General features: G+C 39.5%; 1 protein-coding gene and 1 long non-coding RNA gene across 6 annotated transcripts in view; both read left to right on the top strand.

The window, feature by feature from the left end:
* The window catches only part of ralgapa2 (Ral GTPase activating protein catalytic subunit alpha 2), a 91,344-nt gene that overhangs the window by 56,846 nt on the left and 14,709 nt on the right, over positions 1 to 19,789 (top strand). For all 5 annotated transcript variants that reach the window (XM_060879779.1, XM_060879782.1, XM_060879781.1 and 2 more), the window contains exons 34-39: positions 1,004 to 1,814; positions 2,327 to 2,398; positions 3,510 to 3,633; positions 3,721 to 3,876; positions 7,772 to 7,930; positions 8,946 to 9,073. In XM_060879779.1, coding sequence (XP_060735762.1) covers positions 1,004 to 1,814; positions 2,327 to 2,398; positions 3,510 to 3,633; positions 3,721 to 3,876; positions 7,772 to 7,930; positions 8,946 to 9,073 — 1,450 coding nt within the window. The remainder of the gene's footprint in view (positions 1 to 1,003; positions 1,815 to 2,326; positions 2,399 to 3,509; positions 3,634 to 3,720; positions 3,877 to 7,771; positions 7,931 to 8,945; positions 9,074 to 19,789) is intronic.
* LOC132852544 (uncharacterized) lies at positions 11,841 to 19,388 on the top strand. Its single transcript, XR_009649118.1, has 4 exons — positions 11,841 to 15,617; positions 15,817 to 15,899; positions 17,266 to 17,386; positions 17,664 to 19,388. It is a non-coding gene; the product is annotated as an uncharacterized LOC132852544 (long non-coding RNA).

Raw genomic sequence — 19,789 nt, 5'->3', positions numbered from 1 at the left:
GATGCAGGATGCCAGAAGGATTTTATTGCACTGAATCCTTTTTAAAATCTATTAGCGAAATCTAGCAGTATCTGAAATGAACCTACATGCATTAGTCTTCTATTTAAAAGCAGTCCATTTATGCTAATTATTTTAGAATTTAGTTCCCCTTAATTTGACCTTGTTCCATCCATTAGGTTATTTTTTAAAACTTTTTTAAATGGTTCTTTTAGAGCTTCTTATTTTCAGTAGTCACGCTTTTTTATGATAGTATGATAGAAGAAGCATTTTTTTTCCTGTACCAGAATCCTTCACTTGTATACTATACATACAACTCTTGCTAACGAATAAATTAAATGCAATATTCCAGTACATTCATATTGATTAGCTCACCTCCAAGCCATCTAAGTCCTTAATGCAGTGCACTAGCTTTCCCTTTTTGCTTTAAAGGTAGTGATGGTATTGATGGCACTGTCATAGTGAGCATCCTTTTCACTCTACTCACAACACTAGAATTCCCCTTTGAGCCATCCTCAGCATTTGCATAGCTGTTATTCATAGAGTACTGTTGAGCTCACTGTAAAAGGTGTGATGCTCATTAGTGCAGCTCTTTGAGTACTTTTTTCCTTTTATTGTGGACACTGAATAGATCCTTTGAAGGTGTCTTTGATTCAGTCTGAAGATACCCAGAAACTCGCAAAGTGATACACAAAAATGACACAAAAGGGAGATTTTTGGTTAGAACTAATAGCTGGTATCATGACTCTTGGAGCTGAAGCAAAACAGTTTTTTTTTCTTTTTTTTCCCCCTTCCTTTTTTATTTTTATTTTATTATTTTTATTTTATTTTATTTTTTTTATAAATGATTAGAGAATCTGATCATCATGAGCAGACAGCAGGGAATATACATTTTATCCAGAATTGAACTGATTTTTAAATTAATTGAAATTAAAACTTTTATTTTTGTTACTTTGTAAAGTTGTACATTTTGCGCTTGCACATAATCATTATACTTATACTGCAGAAAAGAAGCGAAGGAACATGGAGTTGATTCCTCTGACAGCTAGAATGATAATGACGCACCTCGTCAACCATTTGGGGCACCAACCCCTCAGCGGTGGACCTGCACTACTGCACAGCATGGTTAATGAAAATCATGACAACCCCTATGTGGAGTCATCTGAACTCTCCTCAGAGGTCTTCAAGAGCCCCAACCTTCAGCTTTTTGTCTTCAACGACAGCACACTTGTTTCTTACCTGCAGATTCCTGCCGATCCAATGTCTGTCTCAAGCACAAACTCCAAAGAGAACTCATCTGAGGTGCGAGTGATTGTGCGGGACATATCTGGGAAGTACTCGTGGGATGGCGGTGTCCTTTACAAGACTTTAGACAGATCAAATTTGCACTGTAGTAGCACCGTGGATGAGCCTTCACACCTCCACAATAACAATTCATCCACTTCCTCCAAGCAGACCTCATCTCAGGCCAGTAGATGTCCATCAGAGCTGGAGGTTGAGGATAGTCTGGATGTGTTGGACCAGCTGCTGGAGGAGTTGGGCCACAGCAGTCCAGAGTGCCTGCCTCAGCCTCAGCAGAGACTCACACAACCAGCTCCAGCACCTGTGGGCATGAACCCAGAGACAGAGGGTGCCATCATGGAGGCTATTCACAGACAAGCACAGCAAGAAGAGGAGGAGCTCAACTGCAGACGAAATGAAGACCCCAGTGTCAGAGCAGTCAGTCAGAAGGAGCCCATACACCAGGAGCCCAAAGCACCATTCTATTTCTGCCGCCTTTTGCTAAATGAGCTTGGCATGAACTCCTGGGACCGCAGGTATATGCCCAGTGGTGTAGTATAATTCACTTTTACCACTGGTGTGAGATTGTTTAATTTAAAGCATGTTTTTGTAAAAAAAAATTTCATTAATTGATATTGAATGTTATGTTTTTGTGATTATTAACCCATGGAGGAGCTTAGAATACCACATCTTCAACTGTAATCTGCAGCCACTTCTTCCATTTTCCATTCAGCTTCTCGGCTTCTGTGCCAAAGCAAAGCAGTCTTGTTGTTTCCATTCTGCTCCACTTTTGCTATTTAATGCAAAGAATACACCACTGCTAGTGTTGAGTGACCACCTGTGGATAAATGGCATGAGTTTTGTTTTTGTGCTATAATTATCAGAAACCATGCAACCAGTTGTTTTTAATGCAGTCAATGTCAGCCATGTTGTAAATCTTATCTTCACTGGAACAGTTTTGAGAGGACAACGTAGATAAGAGAGCATGAAATAATGCATGAAATAATTATGTAGCGGTATCGTCTTGATTGCATTTTCTTAATTTCAGAAAAAGCTTTCATCTGCTGAAGAAGAACTCAAAGCTCTTAAGAGAACTGAAGAATTTGGATTCGAGGCAGTGGTACGTTTTAGATGCTCTCATACTCATCTTTAAGTGCTTCATTAGGTTTCAAATGGAATGCAAGTTTTTAGCTTTAATTACCAACTCTTTGTGAACAAAGACTAGTTATATTATCTATGCACAGTTGCACTGGAAAGTGCTAAACCATGCACAGATATGATAAAACACAAAAATGGAACTACCTTATTACTGTATTGGTGAAGCTGACCTGAAATCAGTTGTAAAGCTGTAATTTTATATGATGCGTTATTGTGCCATGCCGATTGCTCAGAGTCTTAATTACAGCATGCATTTTGTGAAAAATTCAGCTAGTTCAATACCCAGTGTGGCTAAATCCTTTTAAGAGCACTATTAGTGAGACATGTCTTAAGGCCACTCTTAGCTACCCCTTTCTTTCAACCCCCTACTAGCCTAATCCTGCCCATCTCTGGCAGAACACAGCTCAGCACTCCTCAAACCACAGCGATCAATAGGCACTCAGAGTGGCTAATTACAGAGGCTTATTAAAGAATACCCCCAGGATCGGCCCAAACTTTCTCCCTGTGCGCATACCTGCCCTGTGCATAGCAACCGCTGTCTGAGCATGCCGAGCATCACAGTGCAAGGGCATGGTGCTTCCACAGCAACACTGCTCAAATGATGGAGAAGAGGACTGCACAGATAAAACGTTCATTCATTTTACGAGTCGCACCTTTTTGCTTACTATATTTTTATCTGCTTGAATGTACACTATTTTTCTTATCATTTTATTTATTAAGTATACTGATAAGGGGTTAACACACCTTTGCTTTTGATCAGCAATGTAGAAGACATTTTAATATTTAAAATTGTGCCACTTACTCACACATTCATGGGATTTTATTTAATTATATTTTTTATAGTTATCACTATCCAGGCAGAGGTAAAATGGAAATAATTCAAAATTCAAATAATAATTCATTGTAAATAACTATAATCACCATACAATGGGATGTTATTATATTACAAGTTAGATTCTAGGTCAATTATTTGGGCCATATACAGGGTATTCATTTTGTTATATTTAAAATATCATGTCATAATGTCATGCTAAATGTATTGTCAGTAATTTTACAGTGTCTCTGTGTTTCAGTCGAGAGACACACAAAATTGCTGTGTTCTACATTGGTGAAGGCCAGGAGGATAAGTGCTCTATATTGTCCAATACTGAGGGAAGCCAAGCGTATGAGGACTTTGTCTCTGGGCTTGGATGGGAGGTACAAATCCGACATTAAATCTGTCCCTTTTGTTTTTTACACTGACACACTCAAACACACTCTTCTGTCCTGTCTCAATCCTCCCAGGTGGACCTGGCTACTCACTGTGGGTTTATGGGAGGCTTGCAGAGGAATGGCAGCACAGGAAACACTGCACCATACTACGCTACCTCAAACGTGGAGGTCATCTTTCATGTGTCCACACGTATGCCCTCTGACTCAGATGACTCTATAACTAAAAAGGTATTGCTCATCCCACCTTTATTCATTGATATTCAAAGTAAATTGTGATTACATAGGTAAATTACTTTAACCTAATATGTTTTGACACAACTAATCATGCTATATTTTCCTGCCTCTACTTACATATTCATACAATTTTCAAGACTGCCTGGTGTATCTAGGGAACTGTTAGGCTGATAGTAGATTAGTGTCACAAAGCATGTGACAGGCACACGTAAGGCGTGACTCTGTGGCTGTGCTGTTGATTACCAGGCTCTGTGGGCTTGCTGTTAGCTGAAGCACTGTAGAGCCGAAGAGAGCAGTAGTCATGTCCTGCCTCAGTAATGGTTCTGACTCTCTCGATTCCTGTGTGTGCTGTGACCTGGGCCCCGATCATCCCATTAAGTCATTGTGCCAAGGCCAGGGTCCTGCTAGATGCCCTGCTGTCAAATTCCGCCCGAGTTGGCGGGGTAGCGATCGACAGGCGTTAGCTCGTTAGCACTGGCGAAATGAGCCACCAGGCTCCTGCTTTGCGAATGCTGCCAATCTGATCATGTGCGCACCCACAGAGAGGAGATTCATCAGGAAGATCACATTGACACGACTCACTGTTAGTGTTTTATTAGTCTGTCTCAGGCACATTCGATTTTCCCCCAGCCCAACACATCCACTGGAGGCGTGGTTCAGTGTCTGTGTGTGAGAGCTCATGGTGAAAGGGTGTGTGCTGTAAGCTGTGGTGGATTCATTTGGGCCCCTTAATTGCTTTGCTCCTTCTCTGGTTGTAAGCAGGAGGTGAGTGTGTGCGGCAAGGGTGTAGAGGGAGGGGGTAATAATTCTGCTTTATCAGCCACAGCCAGGCAGGAAGTTACCCTCTAAATTACAAATGTAACTTTGAGTCAGGAGGAGGGGAAGATGGGAGAAGGAGAAAGGAATAAGAGAGGAATTCCTGAATTCAATTTTGTGCAGTGGGCAGAGCAGCTGGCTGTGCTAGTAATGCAGTTATTTGAAGGGCTCAGCCATTCAAGGCCACGGCCTGTCGGAGGCAGCCGGTCAGCCTGACACACAACTCACAAACACACATGCACTTGCACACACAAGCCGATTTCCATCATAGAGTCAGCATGTTAGAGAACAGAAGGAAAATTGCAGTATTTGGGCCTTGCATATCTCTTTTTTGTTTGACTGTATATTGTATGTGTTCACAGTTCATGCTTACAAATGAAGCTAGGTGAGGGTTAAATGAGGCTAATAATACAGAGTATTCATATTAACAAATCTGTCTTTTTCCACTATTATTCAGCACTAGTCATCCTAATCATGCATCATCACAATGCTGCCTTTAACACCTGGCACATTTCAGTTTAGTTGGAATCTCTAATATGTGTACAGCATGTTGTGTATTTCCTCTCTTTCCCCTGACCTATTTACATGCCATTGATTCTTCTGCTGTCATTGAAATGGATCAGCATACACTGGCCCAATCAGCTTGTTGTGGATTTATTTAATTCTAGGCTATTAGCATAATTAAGGGCTTAGGGGAAAATGTAGTAATTGCATTTTTTTGGTGGAGAGGGCATGTTTTGCTAATGGCTCATTAGGTGCTAGTGCATTGGCAGATGTTCCACAGCCTATCAAAAGAACCTACCTTAGCTTTCATTTGTTTTCTGTTCATTTTAACCATTTGTGTTCAAATTAATATATAAATTAAGTTAAAGTAATTTAAACATCATAAGCCATAAACAAAATAAGTCATTAAACTTTTGCCTCATGTTTGACCCTGTCATTCGTACTACATACTCAACATTACAAGGGCACTCTAAATATTCCACAGGTTTAAAAAAAAGAATATGTTTTAATTACTGTTTCATGCTAATATAAACTATGCTGTATATGCGAGCTTGGATTACAATTTAATACATTCGCTGACATTTGGTTTTGTAATTGATGTCGTACCTCGGAGTACAAACTAGAAAAAAATATTTCCTTGAAACGTATTTTCTAGTTTAATATAAAATGAAAATGTGTGCAATTTGACAGGCAGAGCAGTAAATTTAATCTGTAATTGCCTCATTACAATCCAATCTCTTAAGTGTATTTTTTCCTCTACGTTTGAAAACATTGTTACAAGATGTAGGGCTATTTTTGCAAACCTAAAATTAGTGCTTCTTCAAAACAAATTTTTATAATCATGTCTTGTTAGTGTGTGTCCACATTGTTGGTATCCGGTGGAAATTGAATCATTAATGTGTTCTTTGAATCAGGCCAAAGTGCTTTTAAAGTATCACACATGGCTACTGGACGATAAGTTAGAAAGTCTGTGTTTAATAGACTTAGTAGAATTTACAATTGATAAAAATGTATGTCAGTCACAGCAAACATGATCATATACTCTCACTGTGCACAATATCAGGAAAGCTGTACTAATACTGGGTAGTTTCTCCCTTTGTTTTCAAAACAACCTCAATTCCTCATGCATGGTTTCCACAAGATGTTAAATCATTCCTTTGAGATTCAGTTCCATGTTGACATGTCTGCATCACACAGTCCTGTAGATGTTTTAGCTGTACATTCATGCTGTGAATCTCTCGTTCTACCACATCCCAAAGGTGTTCCACTGAACTCAGATTCTGCGATTGAACACTGAACTCATTGCCATGTTCATGAAACCAGTTTTGCTTTGTGACAGGGTGCATCATCATGTTAAATGTAGCCAATAAAAGAGGGTGAATTATCGCCATAAAGGAATGAAGATTTGGGTGAGTGTGCTGCAGACTCTGTTCTTGAACCTGAAGTGGTCTTCCGCTGTTATGTGCCATCCATCTCGAAGGTTCTAAGCTGCATTACTGCTCAACACAATTGTACAGAGTCGGTTTCAGAGTTACTGTAGCCTTTCTGTCAGCTCAAATAAGGCATTTCTGTTTGCAGAACTACTGATGTTTTTTTTTTTTTTTTTTTTTTATTGCACTATTACTCTATTGACTGAAAAATCCCAGGAGATCAACAGAGATATTCAGACCAGTTTGTCTGACACCATCAAAATCACTAAGATTTTTTCCCCATTCTGTTGATCTGGTTGATATGAACATTACCTGAAGCTACAGGCTGGTATAGTTTATGCATCGCATTGCTGCCACATGACTGGCTGTACAGGTGTTTCTAATATACTGTAATGCTTCTTGAGTCTAGTATTATTAAAATTTAACCTCTTTGTCAGTATTAGTCACTTTCACATATGTCAATTATTCTTTCCAATAACAATCTCCAACAACTATCTGCAAAATTATAGCTTTTAAACCTGGCACTATTTTATTATGAATTTAAGAAAAAAATTCTTCATAGATGAATTGCACATTGATGCAAATAACTGTCTGAGTGTTAATGTACAGGTTACTAGTGTTCTAGTGGACTAGTGTTCAATCCAGGATGCACTTTATAAATAGGCTCCACCGTGAACGTGACTAGGATTAAGCGATTATTAAAGATGAGCTGGCAGTTGGCCCGACTCAAGGACTGTTAAATATCGTCTTAGACAACGGGCACTTATTTCACACTCTTATAAAAAACATCTTTGTCCACATGCAGCTGAGAATAACAGATTTGTTTGGAGATCTGACACTAGCTATTAAGAGATCAAAACTTGTAAACGCATTGTTTGAGAGAGTCGTTTGACCATTTTAATAACTGGATCAGTGAAAATCTTAAGGTTCACCCATGTTTTTGTTTCCAGTAGCTAGCAACACAAAAAAGTGTGAAAACATAAATTAACACCAATGAGAGATTTTGGAGCAGCATATTAGATGTCGGTCTCCACCACCAATCATCAAAACACCAGTTGACTGAATATGTTTTGATCGCTGTCTCTTCAGTCCTTACTTATATACCTCATGTTGATTTTTCCTCATGTTCATGTATCTAGCTTCGTCATCTGGGAAATGATGAAGTGCACATTGTGTGGTCCGAGCACACAAGGGACTACCGGCGGGGCATCATCCCTACTGACTTTGGGGATGTACTCATCATCATCTACCCAATGAAGAACCACATGTTCTTTATTCAGATCATGAAAAAACCACAGGTATGTCCACTGTTCGTGTCCAAATGTTGCATGCTTTCATGGATGATATTAATTGGAAGGTGGAAGGCTCTCTCATGGAAGGTTAATATATAATAAATGCTCATTATATGGGCAAAGCTTTAATACCTTACTATTTAATATAGAAACATGTATATATTTCAAAATAATTAGAACTATATATTTGTAATCTTGTGTTTCTTGACTCAGTAGTCTGTTAGTCTGCCTCCACTGCATGCTTTTCTCAACTGAAGAATCCATAAATGCCCCCTCCCATACCTGAGACCATTACTGCACTGTCGGCTTGCTGCTCTCATCATTGCCCAACTAGCTTTCATCTTTACCGTTCACTCAGACTGTATGAGCACACACACACACACACACACACACACATCTGTTGCATGCTTGGACATCAGACAGGTCAAAAGCTTCATGAGTGACTAACGTAGGGCCACTGATAATTTCTCTACAAGCCTAATTGAATTACACAGTAGTACATTTGGGGAGCTTTTAGATAGCAAATGTACAATCGCTGTTAGATTCACATACATTTCAAATTGAAAACAATTTAAGCAATGATGAAAGCAAGTATGAAAAAAAACAATACACAGTAAATTATCCTGCCATGCCACAGTGGTAAAAGCATCCGTAAAAGCACAGAAGGCAGAGTTGCACTTGATGAAATTCCCTTGGCTGCATCAGTGCCAAGACAAATAACTCAATGCTGTGTTCAATGAGTACAAGCCTTGAGAGAGGGAAGTGCAGCATTCCTTATTGACTGGAGTCATTTTGGTCTGTCATGCTTATTGATTTTCTTTGGATATGAGGATGTGTAATTGTCATAGAGCAAAAATAGAGTGATCATTATCTCAGCTAAGCTGACGTTATAATCTGCATTGTTTTAAGTGTTCATGCTCTTCACTCAAATAAGTTAATGTTTTTTTGAAATGGAAAAAAAAAATAAAAAATTTCACAGTGACCGGTCTCTTTAAATCAAAACTGTTTCCTCCTTTCTCAGGTCCCTTTCTTTGGCCCACTTTTTGATGGGGCAATAGTTACAGGAACGCTGCTGCCGAGTCTCGTACGGTCCACATGCATCAATGCCAGCAGGGCGGTGAAGTCTCGACTGACACTCTACCAGAGCTTGTATCTTTTCAGCACATTCTGCACATCTCAGAATTTATTTAACCCCAGTTAGGAAAAATAAGAAGGGTATGGATGTAGGATCTGGGGAAAAAAATGTTATGGACTTCCTAGTTTAATAGGGTTTAAGCAGAAACAAATTATATGAAGCAGGTTTCAGCCTTTATCCTATTTCCCTTTCTCAGTCAGCGTATGCACCATGGTTCTCTTTCTTATGGCTCTTGAAAAAGGGGAATTACAGGGCAAAAAGATGGTCACTTTTCACAGCTTTGAACAAAGGCGTGATCTGTTCTAATGAATAATTAAACTGTGTGACTCATGTTCTTTGCAGAAACAGCTGCTGAACAGTACCTTTTTCACATCCACAGACCTATCCACTCAGAGCTTCTTTTTTGCTCTCCTTATCTCTGTCTGCCTCCTTTGCTCTTTCCCCTTTCAGTATTTCTGCCTCTTCGTCATACTTTCTTTTATTTTCTTTCTCTTGCCTTATGTCTCTTTCTCCACCGCTGTTCGGAACAATAATCTTGGCTTTGTCACTGAAAGGCGACTGTATTTGTTCAGAGATGAAATCTCCTCTGGAGTTTCCTCATCTAACAATGGCCGGGGTCCGTGCAATCTACTGTCTTGTTGTGCGACAGTGCTCGAAGGTAATTAGCTGAATATTTCTTCAAAGGGAGAGGCTGTGCTCGGGGTGCAGGCTGATAAAAGCAGGTGCTGCTCTGGAGAGGCCTTCAGCAGCCCACCTCTCTGCTGCACCATCACTCACATCTAATTGGATGGGCTGTGGAGAAATGGCCACCAGCACTTGGCCAGGTGCACCACAGTCCACCTTCTTGCCCTAAACTGCCCCATGCCATGTCTGTGCATTTGTGTAGCTCAGTGTGCTCTTGCTCATGCGTATATTTGTGCCACACCTTGTGCTGTGATGCTGTTCTCAGGTTGCTGCAGCCAAAGAAGTAGTGTTATTCCAGAGGACCTGGTGGGAGTTCTTTGGACAGAGAAGCCTCTCTCCTGCTGACACTGTATTACACAGCCCTTTCAAATCACACATAATGTGTCATCTATTATTGATTCAGCTCCACTGAAAAAAAATAGCTGCTGTGAGTTTGAAGTCTGGCGTGCCAGATCCTTTTTTTCAAGTGTGAGTGGACAGGGCTCATAATCTTAAAATTCATCTCCCAGATGTCCAGGAAGAAAGATGTTCCAGAAATAAAAAAGTGTATTGCAAAAAAATATATACATTTAAAAGAATCGAAGGGTTTTCTGGGATACTGAATAATATGCTGTGAATAAGCTTCATTTAAATGCGTATAAATGCCATACCTGCATGACCTGCCATACCAAATGCCATACCTGTGTTTACTCAGGTTAATTTCTGGATTCACTTATTTATTTAGAATATTTGTTTATTGGTTTCATGATTTTTTTGAATATTCATGAGACTCTTTGAGGACGATCTCTCTGTCATGATGTCAGACAGTGGAAGTGATTACCATGGGGCTTGGAGCAGTGGTCAGGTGGGGATTTAAGAGGTAAGACTGAGATTCACTGACCTGGTGAGTCTAGCTTCCCTCTCTAGCTTCCCTGCTGACTGTAATCGATGGTATTAACATGTTTCCTGACTTCTTTCTCTCTCCTCGCTCACTCCCTGCTCAGGCCCTTTCTTCCTTTTTTCTTCAGTCAGATCCAGCTCCAGGCACCAATCAATAACTATAATCTGTTCCTACCCATCGCCAGTCATGCAAGCTCCAGCTTTTAGCGCTCATCAGAAGGAGGATGAGAAGGAGGAGGGCTATTACTAAATAGTAGTACCTTTTCTTGATGCTTTCTTTATTGCTAATCTCGACATTAATCAGTTATAAAGAGGTTCATGACTTACTTGGTAAGCCTTAGCTTTTATCTACCGGTGGGTATTTATGATCATTTTCAGAGACTTGCACATTTTCCTTTTCAAAAATATGAGTACCTTTTTTGGGTCAGAAATGATATAGGAATGATCTAATGCTATTCTACTGACTGATAGAAATCTGTTCTGCAGGGGTTAAGTAAATATTTCAATTGTTATCTACCGTATCAAATGTACAATACTCTGTGGAGTTTGGTTTTAGTGCCTATAGGTAGAATGTCTAAGGCAGGCCTGTGTGAGTTAAGAGTCCAGTGCCCCCACCCAGTCACAGTGTGGTGACTCTAATCCCATTTTCACTCCAGTACACTGGCTTCTCTCCCCCTCCTGCCTGCCTCCCTGCTCCTCCCAACTCACCAGCTGTTCCCAGAGGCTCCTTACAATATCAAATGTGTTCAGATTCCCCATACCCCAAAACAGCCCCCTCCAATCCCCTCACTTTTTTCCTCCCACTCTTTTTTTTTTTTCATTTATCCTCAAAACAACCTTAGTGCACATTCATATACTCTGCCCCCGCTATTCTCTCAACAAGAGGGTCTATAGGTTCAGTTTTAGGTTGATGACCTCTCAAACACACACACACACACACACAGATGCATATTCTTAAGAAGTGTGTGGCTCTCATCCACAGGGCTGTCATGCCCAGCCCTGACTAGAGAGTCATTCAGCCCCATATGGCATATGGCGAATAGCTGCTGCTTCATATGAAATGCACAAGTATTCTCCCCTCCCTCTGTTCTCTCTCACACTCCTCTAATGCTGAATGACTCATAGCATTATTGCTCTCTCTCTCTCTCTCTCTCTCTCTCTCTCTCTCTCTCTAAAACTCCTTCTGCTCATGAGGCCTCGAACAATGACCTCTCTCTCTCTCTCTCTCTCTCTCTCTCTCTCTCTCTCTCTCTCTCTCTCTCTCTCTCTCTCTCACACACTCACACACACACACACACACACACACATATTCACACACATATACACACGCATTAAACAAAGGTGGAGATCACGTCACCAGAACTACGTGACTGGTATGTGGCAATGGATACAATGGAGCTGTGTGTGTTTGTACCACTCTTCATCTTGATCAAATACTGGCCTTCATCGCCACTCATCACAATCGTTTAACAGTATAGTGTGTTTGTAGTTATTCTAATATTGACCGCATCCTCAGAAGATACAAGTGATTCTTCCTACCCACTGTGGTACACAGTCCTAGACTGTGCCTTTAAATATCAGCCCCACCCAACCCTCCTGCCCCTCCCTCAAAAGTAGTGAACTCCAGTAGGCGTTTGTGCCTGACAGCTGTCTGTGGTCTGGCAGGGTTGTGAGGGGGTGGTGTGGCTAGCTCTGGGTGAGATCCTCTAGTATGGGGAATTCTGTGGACATGAAGGGGTAGAGTTACCTTGAACTCACTCCATTATTACTGCTCCCTCAGGAGTAGCACACAGGCGAGCTGGGTAAACGTTACTTAATCACCTCTTAAGCATGAAGGATGAGTCTGTTAATTCACACTTGCCTCAGTTCGAGTGTTTCCCTGTGTGTACTTTGGAGGGGAATAATTGTGTTGTTATTATTATTCTATAATATGGTATTTTTTATGTAATAAGAGAATAACAAACTACATTCTCTAATAATACGCTTTTACTCTGAAAAAGTAACATCCCTGTGGTTAATATAATAAATCACAGCCAGTCATGTCGAGAGCGCATGAACCTTGTGCTTGTTTTAGCTGAGTGAGCTAGGTGACCGTTTAGGAGCCAAGTTAATTGTGATTGATGGTAAAGCAGGCGAAGGGGGAGTGTTAAACCTTCTTGTCTTCTCCGAGTAATTAGTATCCAGCTAGTCGTTCCATCTGTCTGGCCAAGCTTTCTTTAATTAATGAACTTTCTTTCTCCTCCCTGCCAGACTGCTAACACTGGGATATAGCTGTTAGTCTCCTCAGGTTATCCAAATGGATGTTGCTTTGTGGTCTTTTTCCCATGAATACAACGGAGGTCCTCATTGATTAGATTTCTATGGGATTTCTCGGGTCTGTCTTTATGTGTTGCTGCTTAAACACAGTGATAATGAGCAAATTCCGGCAAGCTTCAGTATTTGAGTGTAGGTGTGCTTGGAAGTGTGAGAGGATGTTTGAGTGTGATTGTGGTTGTAAAAGTATGACTGGCACTGTGGTTTTGGTTTGTTCTGTTTTGTTTCTTTCTTATCAGGATAAAATTACTTGCAGCATCAACACTATCCTCAATGTGATACTCATTCCAAAAAAACGCGTCCTTAGAAACCTCTAGTGTCTCTAGGCGTATGTGTGTGCTCTCCTTCTCTTTCTCTGATTTTCCTCTTGCTAATCGGCCTGGTCAATTCACGACTGGCCCGTGTTTAAGCACATTTCCTATTCTGTGGATTCCTTTGTCTGAGGCTTGTGCTGATAAGAATCCTGCCTCTAGGGCTCTTGTGATATTGAAATTCTCCAATGCTGAGAAAGAGCCTTCAATCATTCATTATCAGTTCCACACTGATTACTATTCAGTCTCCTCGGTTCCAGGCAGGCGTCTGCACTCTGTCCCACCAGGCTGGGCCTGAATAGAGCACAGCACTGCTAGCTTATCCTTGCTTATCCTACACATATCCAATTCTTTCGCTAAATGTCACAAAAATGTCAGCTGCCATGTAAAAGGTATTATGTTCTGTTTTTTCTCTAATCACAATTTTTTTATATTACAACCTGGAAGACCGCTCTGTGTATTTTGAAGATTACATTTCTCATTTATATAATTCATACAAATTGTTTTTGTTTTTATTTAGCTATTCTTTTATTCAGTGTTATGCAACATTGTCCTAATTAGGCAGGCAAGTCAAAGCAAGGTCCTTAACCCTCAATTGTTCAGTTGTATTAAAAAAAGATAATGTAAGTTGCTCTCTATAATGGCGTCATGCTAGAAATGTAAATCAAAGGTTTATATTTTTATAGAATAATTAGAAGACTAATGTACACTTTGGATTTTCTCATCTGGATCTCATTTTCATTAGTCTCATTTGGACTAAGCAGATTCTTCAATTGCAAACACAGTTCTTTGAGCGCTGTTTGTTTAAAGACTGTGGCTCTCTCAGTTTCTCATTACTGACAATCTTAAAAGAGGAGGGTTTAGTTGATTATTTATAAGTTCTGCATTAATGCCACTTTATATAGTTCAAAGGCAGCGATGGCTCCTCCACACACTGGACATAATTGTATTATGCTAAAAGATGTCCTTATGTTCACCATTTGCATCTTTGTACAAAATGGAGTCCTCTGCATTGAAAGATAAACAAAACAACAGCAGAAAACAAGAGCACAACATAAAAGTGTGTATCATGCTTTTGTCCAGCCCTTCTCAACACCAGAGGTGGTCTTTGATGTGGAAATGGAGTTTCTTTACATTCTGAAGTAGAACACTGCAGTAGGTTGCTTAAGAGATACAATGGAGGCCTAGGCTGCAATGCATCATTGATTTTCTTGGAGTTTTGTTGTGTTTCTGTTGAGTTAACTACACACTGGGGTGTAAAGGCATGAAGAGAAACACAGCCGGTGTTCTTACTCGTACCATAAACCATGTGTGAAAATAATTGGGTACTACGTTATTCATATATTTATTATTATTTACAAAGCATTTCCTCTCTGTCACAGACATCAACAGGAACATCTTAGAACTTTTTGTAAACAATTGGTGGCCAGTAGTAAAGGCTTTCTTTAGTTTCTTTCATTGGATTGCAAGGTGTGCGATTTGTTTCTGAAATAAAGCACTTAGCATCTCATTTCACTGTGCACATCTTTGCAACAAACAGTGCATATAGCCCCTAATTAGTATTGAGAGACCCTACAAATCTATAGCCATTGTTATTCAGATTGTGTTATTCATGCTCAGTGCACAGAGCCCCAAGCTGAGGATACCATAGGCTTTGTTAGAATTTTCAGCATATAAAGCAGTAACCCCCTCTTATTTTTGTTTCCGATCTCAAAAGCTCTTCGTCCCTCCAGCACAGGCCGAGAATCTTTCCTCTTCTAACTGTGTTCGTCCTCGCATATCCTGTCGACAAACATTTCATCATTTATCCAGCATCCCAGATGAGCTAAAACTTCTATTAAAAAACTATATGCACCGTTTTTCAGTGTTGCACATTATTGCCGATAAAAAGTGGAGTGAATTTTATAGCTCAGGGGCGGAGCTCTACAAGTCTTCATATGGTCTGTCCTGAGTTGAATTAAGGCTTTGTTCAAAATGGTGTATTTTGTTGACAAGTATAGCAACATTCTCATATTATCAGCTGTCTTTAACAACAAGTTGTAAAAGTTCATTGTCTTGTTGTCCCATTTAAAACCTTGTCCATAGCAGCTAACTAAATGAGCTCCATGCAGGCATACTTGTTCTGAGCAGGCTCTTGATTAACCCTAGAGTGACTGGCTAATGTCACTGAAGGAGGACCACCTGGTGGGGAGGGGGGCTGTACAGTCAGCTGCCGCTGAAAGCCACTGAATGCCTTGGACCAGGTGCCAGCTTCCACAGTCTAGCTAATTGTTGCCGTGTAATAGTGCGCTTGATTGCACAGAATGCCTCAAGGCGAGGATTAAGGAAGAAAAGAAGATGAAGGGGAAGAAAAGCTGTTGCCAAACCAGAAGTATGTTTTCTGGCTTTCTTTTTTTCCCTCTCTCAAGTAATATATTCTTGCCTTTTACTTTATTCTAATCTGTTCAGGTATAACTGGCTATCTTTGTTTTGACACGAAGCCAAGACCTTTCATTCAAAAGATGGAGAATTAATTGATTGTCGTATATCTTGGTTTTAAGTTTTTGACAGGCTTCAATTATGTATTTTAGTCTGTGTCCTAGATCCCTGGTTCTGCCTGTGAAGCAGCTGCACTGTGAGTATGAGTGGAGCTGTCCACAGCACCATGCCCCAGGTCCTGATAAAGCTTTCAACTCTTCTAGCAGATGTCTTGTTTAACTGGACTTTCAAGTCCATTGTAGTCCTCTTCAGCATGTAACATCACAAAGTCACACTGAGATACTCATATTATTAAATATTCGAACAATGGCTTAAATAAATCTCATTGCTTTAATGAAGAGTGATGAGAACGATGAAGCTTTTCAACCTATAAAAGAGCTTTTTAGAGATCCACACTGCCCACCCATACTTGAGGCAAATCCACACTAATGCATCCATCTTGTTATCCATCTTCTAAAGCATATGTTGCTGTTGATTGCCTTTTATAGTATCAGCTTGTTTATTTAATTACTTTTTCCATTGTGTTAGACATCTAAGGGACTGCTTTGTTAGGGCTCTTATAAAGGAGTGTTGAGGCTGTTCTAAATACATGTGCATATTACAAGCAAATATTTTACAACTAATATGAAGCTCAGTTTAAGAGTGATGGATTTGACAACAAATATTATCATGATTTAAGAAACAATTATAATAACAAATTTTGGTCAAAAATACTTTTATTTAATGCATTAGAAGAATATAATGCCAAAGACAAAATAATGTTGAAAACACGGGAACATTAAAAACAAAATCTATACCCAATGTAAACATTTATAAGTTTTATAGATTCAATGCAAATTTGAAAATTGTCCAAACTGAGTTTCAGTTGTTATAAAAATACAAATATCTGCCAAATCACGGAAGAGTGTGTTGTGACTTTATCGCAATTTCACTACTGTAGCATCATATTCTTCAGCAATATTTTAGTGCCAGAATGGTTAATTAAATAATAAAGTATTCAGTAAGACGTCAGGTAAACTGTTTATCATGCTGGCAAATACAAAGTTTTATTATTGATTTGTTTTGTTTTTTGAACAAAGCAGTTTCCATCCACATTATTTTAACTGATGAGCCAAAAATTACTGAAAGATGTGATGATACATTTTTTAAGTAATCTGGATTTGTGCATCTCTGAGGAATAATGAGTGCTTAGTCACCCTGCACATTTCCTTCTCCACACATCATCCGCTCCCCAGTGATGTAGTATACGAGTGCTCTCCATGTCCCTTCGGTGGCGCTATTAGAATGGTGCAACCTGTTGACCTTTTCCATTCTCACTCCATCCTGACAAGCCCTCTTCCCTGCTCCTTAGGTCAGATCAATAGTTACTGTGCTATTAGGAGAGCTAATGTTACGTGTTCATCTCTCGACGTGGCAGACGTTTGATTTAGCAGGCTTATAAATCTGTGTTCATGCCAGCCGAGTCTGTCGGGTCTTTGTGGGAATCTGCACTGGCAGTGATGTCATGCTCATAATTCCATTTCTTTGCGTCTGGTTCTCAGATGGATGCTGGTGAGGTGAGATGTAAAGGACGTCCCCCTGGAGGTTCAATTAACCTGTCCTTACCCTCACCCCTCACCACTCCCCTGCACCTTCAGCCTCTGAGCTCTCGGCTTAATTAGGGTAGGTGTGTAAAGACACACTCGTCTATATACATTTTTTTTGTTGTTTGTTTTATTTGTTTGTTTGTTTGTTGTTGTTTTAGCCAGTATTATGGGCTAACAACATAATGAGGAAGCAGTATTTTCTCCATTCTTGTATATGTTCTCTTTATTTCCATGTATATTTTTTGTTCATTCCTTTATTCTTTTTTTTTCTGTCATTCTGTCTCTCCCTTCAACCTATAATCACCTCACACCTTCTCTTGTTTTTTTCCACTGGGACAAACTTCACGCCTCAGTCCAATGGCGTGACAACAGGTACCCTTGCAACAGTGGCCCAGAAATTCACCAATCAACACCTGCTGTCCCATGGGCTCATGTAGCTGACAGAAAACGGCATATAGTCCAATACTGGGGACATAATACCTCTCTCTTCCATGTTTCCTCTCTTCTTATGACTTCCCTCACCCCACTGTTTTAAACATTCTCCGCCCATAAAAGTGAAATATGTGTGATACACAAACTAAATTAGGATTTAGAGCAGAAGAATTTTACTTGCTTTTTCAGTAATAATTCAGAATGTTCATATGTATAAGTTTTCAACAATTCAGCATTTATTTCTATTAAAGAGGGACCAGAATTTAATGCATATCCATAACATTTAGGATTTTCAGCCCCTTGTGATATGAGAGACACCTGAAAACAATTTTCTGATATTTCAGGAAAAAATATGTATTTAAAAAAAATATATAGTAAAATTTATATTTCCAGTGGAAAAACTAATTCAGTTAAAGCTGAAAAGATGTGGGACATGAATGATAATGTTTTTGGTAGCAGTATTACTTTTGCTTCATGACTGGATTGAGGTGAACTTTGACCTCTGAATTTGTGAACCTCGGTTTTGTGAGCCGGTAGCAAACAAGAGGGCGGAGTGTTGTCACTAGTCAGAAGAATAGTGCTGTTATTCTTTTCTGCCGTTAACGTTGAGCCGCCTTGTCCACGGACATTCTCCAAGTTTTTGCAGTAAAATACTTTTTTCTGTCTTTCTAGTATTCTATTGATTACTATCCAATAACAGTGGTTATTTATTTGCAGCTGTTTAGAGTAGTTAAGATGTAGTGACTGTTTAATTGATTTGCTGCAGAGTTTTTTTGAGGAATTGCACCTTTTTGTGCACTGAAATTCAAAATTTTAGAAACTGAGAGTATATGGAATAATCTTGCCTAGACAGTAATTCACAAGCACCCCCTAGACCCCATCTCTCGACTGGCCAATTATCCTCTTCCTTAGCCGGACAGCAAGGTCATTGTGATTGGCTGAGGTTAATGGCTGGTGCTTGGTTAGAGTGGAGGTCGAGCATGCGTGGCCACTCTCTACTTCTTCAACTTGTCACTCTTCACACAAGAGCCCATTTAGTCACTACCAGGGAGAAGGAAAAGGAAATGTGTTGTTAACCTTGGCTTTGCTCATGATAATGACTTTAAAAAAGTGAAGGATTTCCTTGTCTTTCTTTACTCAATAACTGCCTAATGTAGCATTAAAAATACTTATCCTGCTGATGTGTCATTTAGAAATCCTTTCAGTTAAATCATCTAGTTTATCTAATAGAAAGTGGCTGTTAATTTAAGGTTTATCCAGGCTGTCAACGGTTTCACCTCATATAAGCCACAGAAGCTCATTGCTTTTGAAGAAATGTCGGGATTCTCTCTAAACGTGTACTACACCGAATTTTGCCTACATCTACTGCCTCATTACTAAAAATACACTTGTTACAAATCACAGAATGTTCAGTTTTTTGGGGGGTTCATATGTTGGCAAGTAAGTTGTTTATGATGGTAGTTATTCACAATATTTTGACAAGGTAGTTCCATCGAAAATGAAAACTGTCCAGAAATCCAAATGATGTGCATATGTAAATTGACATCACACTGAAGCATTAACACAAGCCTTTTGGTATTTAACCTGCTTTGTAACTTCAATATTATGTACTGGTTTCATGTTTGTGTTCTTACTCGGATTTTTTGCTCCCACCTTCAGTAAGCTTCATGTTAAATAAATGTGCAGAAAACAACTGACGGATTTTACACATTTAATCAGTCTCCTCATTCAAATTAGATCCTTATAATGATATAATAAAATTAGTTTTAGAATATTCAGATCTGATACCAGCTTTTTCTAAATAAAGGACTTTTTCGAAAGATCATTCCCATAAAAAATCCTATATTTGTCCAAATGTTTCACAGGATGCTGATCTTGATTGTAATTGAATTCTTTTGAATTGATTGTATTCTTCAGTTAGGCTATACATTTAACTCTCTTTTCTGTTGTATCTGTGGTCATAACCTTTTTTTATGCATGTGTCTTAATGGCAGATTTATGTGCAATGTGTAACTGGCATTGTGACCTTGTGTCGATGAGGTTGTAC

Source organism: Tachysurus vachellii, chromosome 10 (assembly GCF_030014155.1).
Source record: "Tachysurus vachellii isolate PV-2020 chromosome 10, HZAU_Pvac_v1, whole genome shotgun sequence".
Taxonomy (NCBI): Eukaryota; Metazoa; Chordata; class Actinopteri; order Siluriformes; family Bagridae; genus Tachysurus; species Tachysurus vachellii.
The sequence above is the reverse complement of the archived record's forward strand: the minus strand, read 5'-3'. Positions and strand labels throughout refer to the sequence as shown.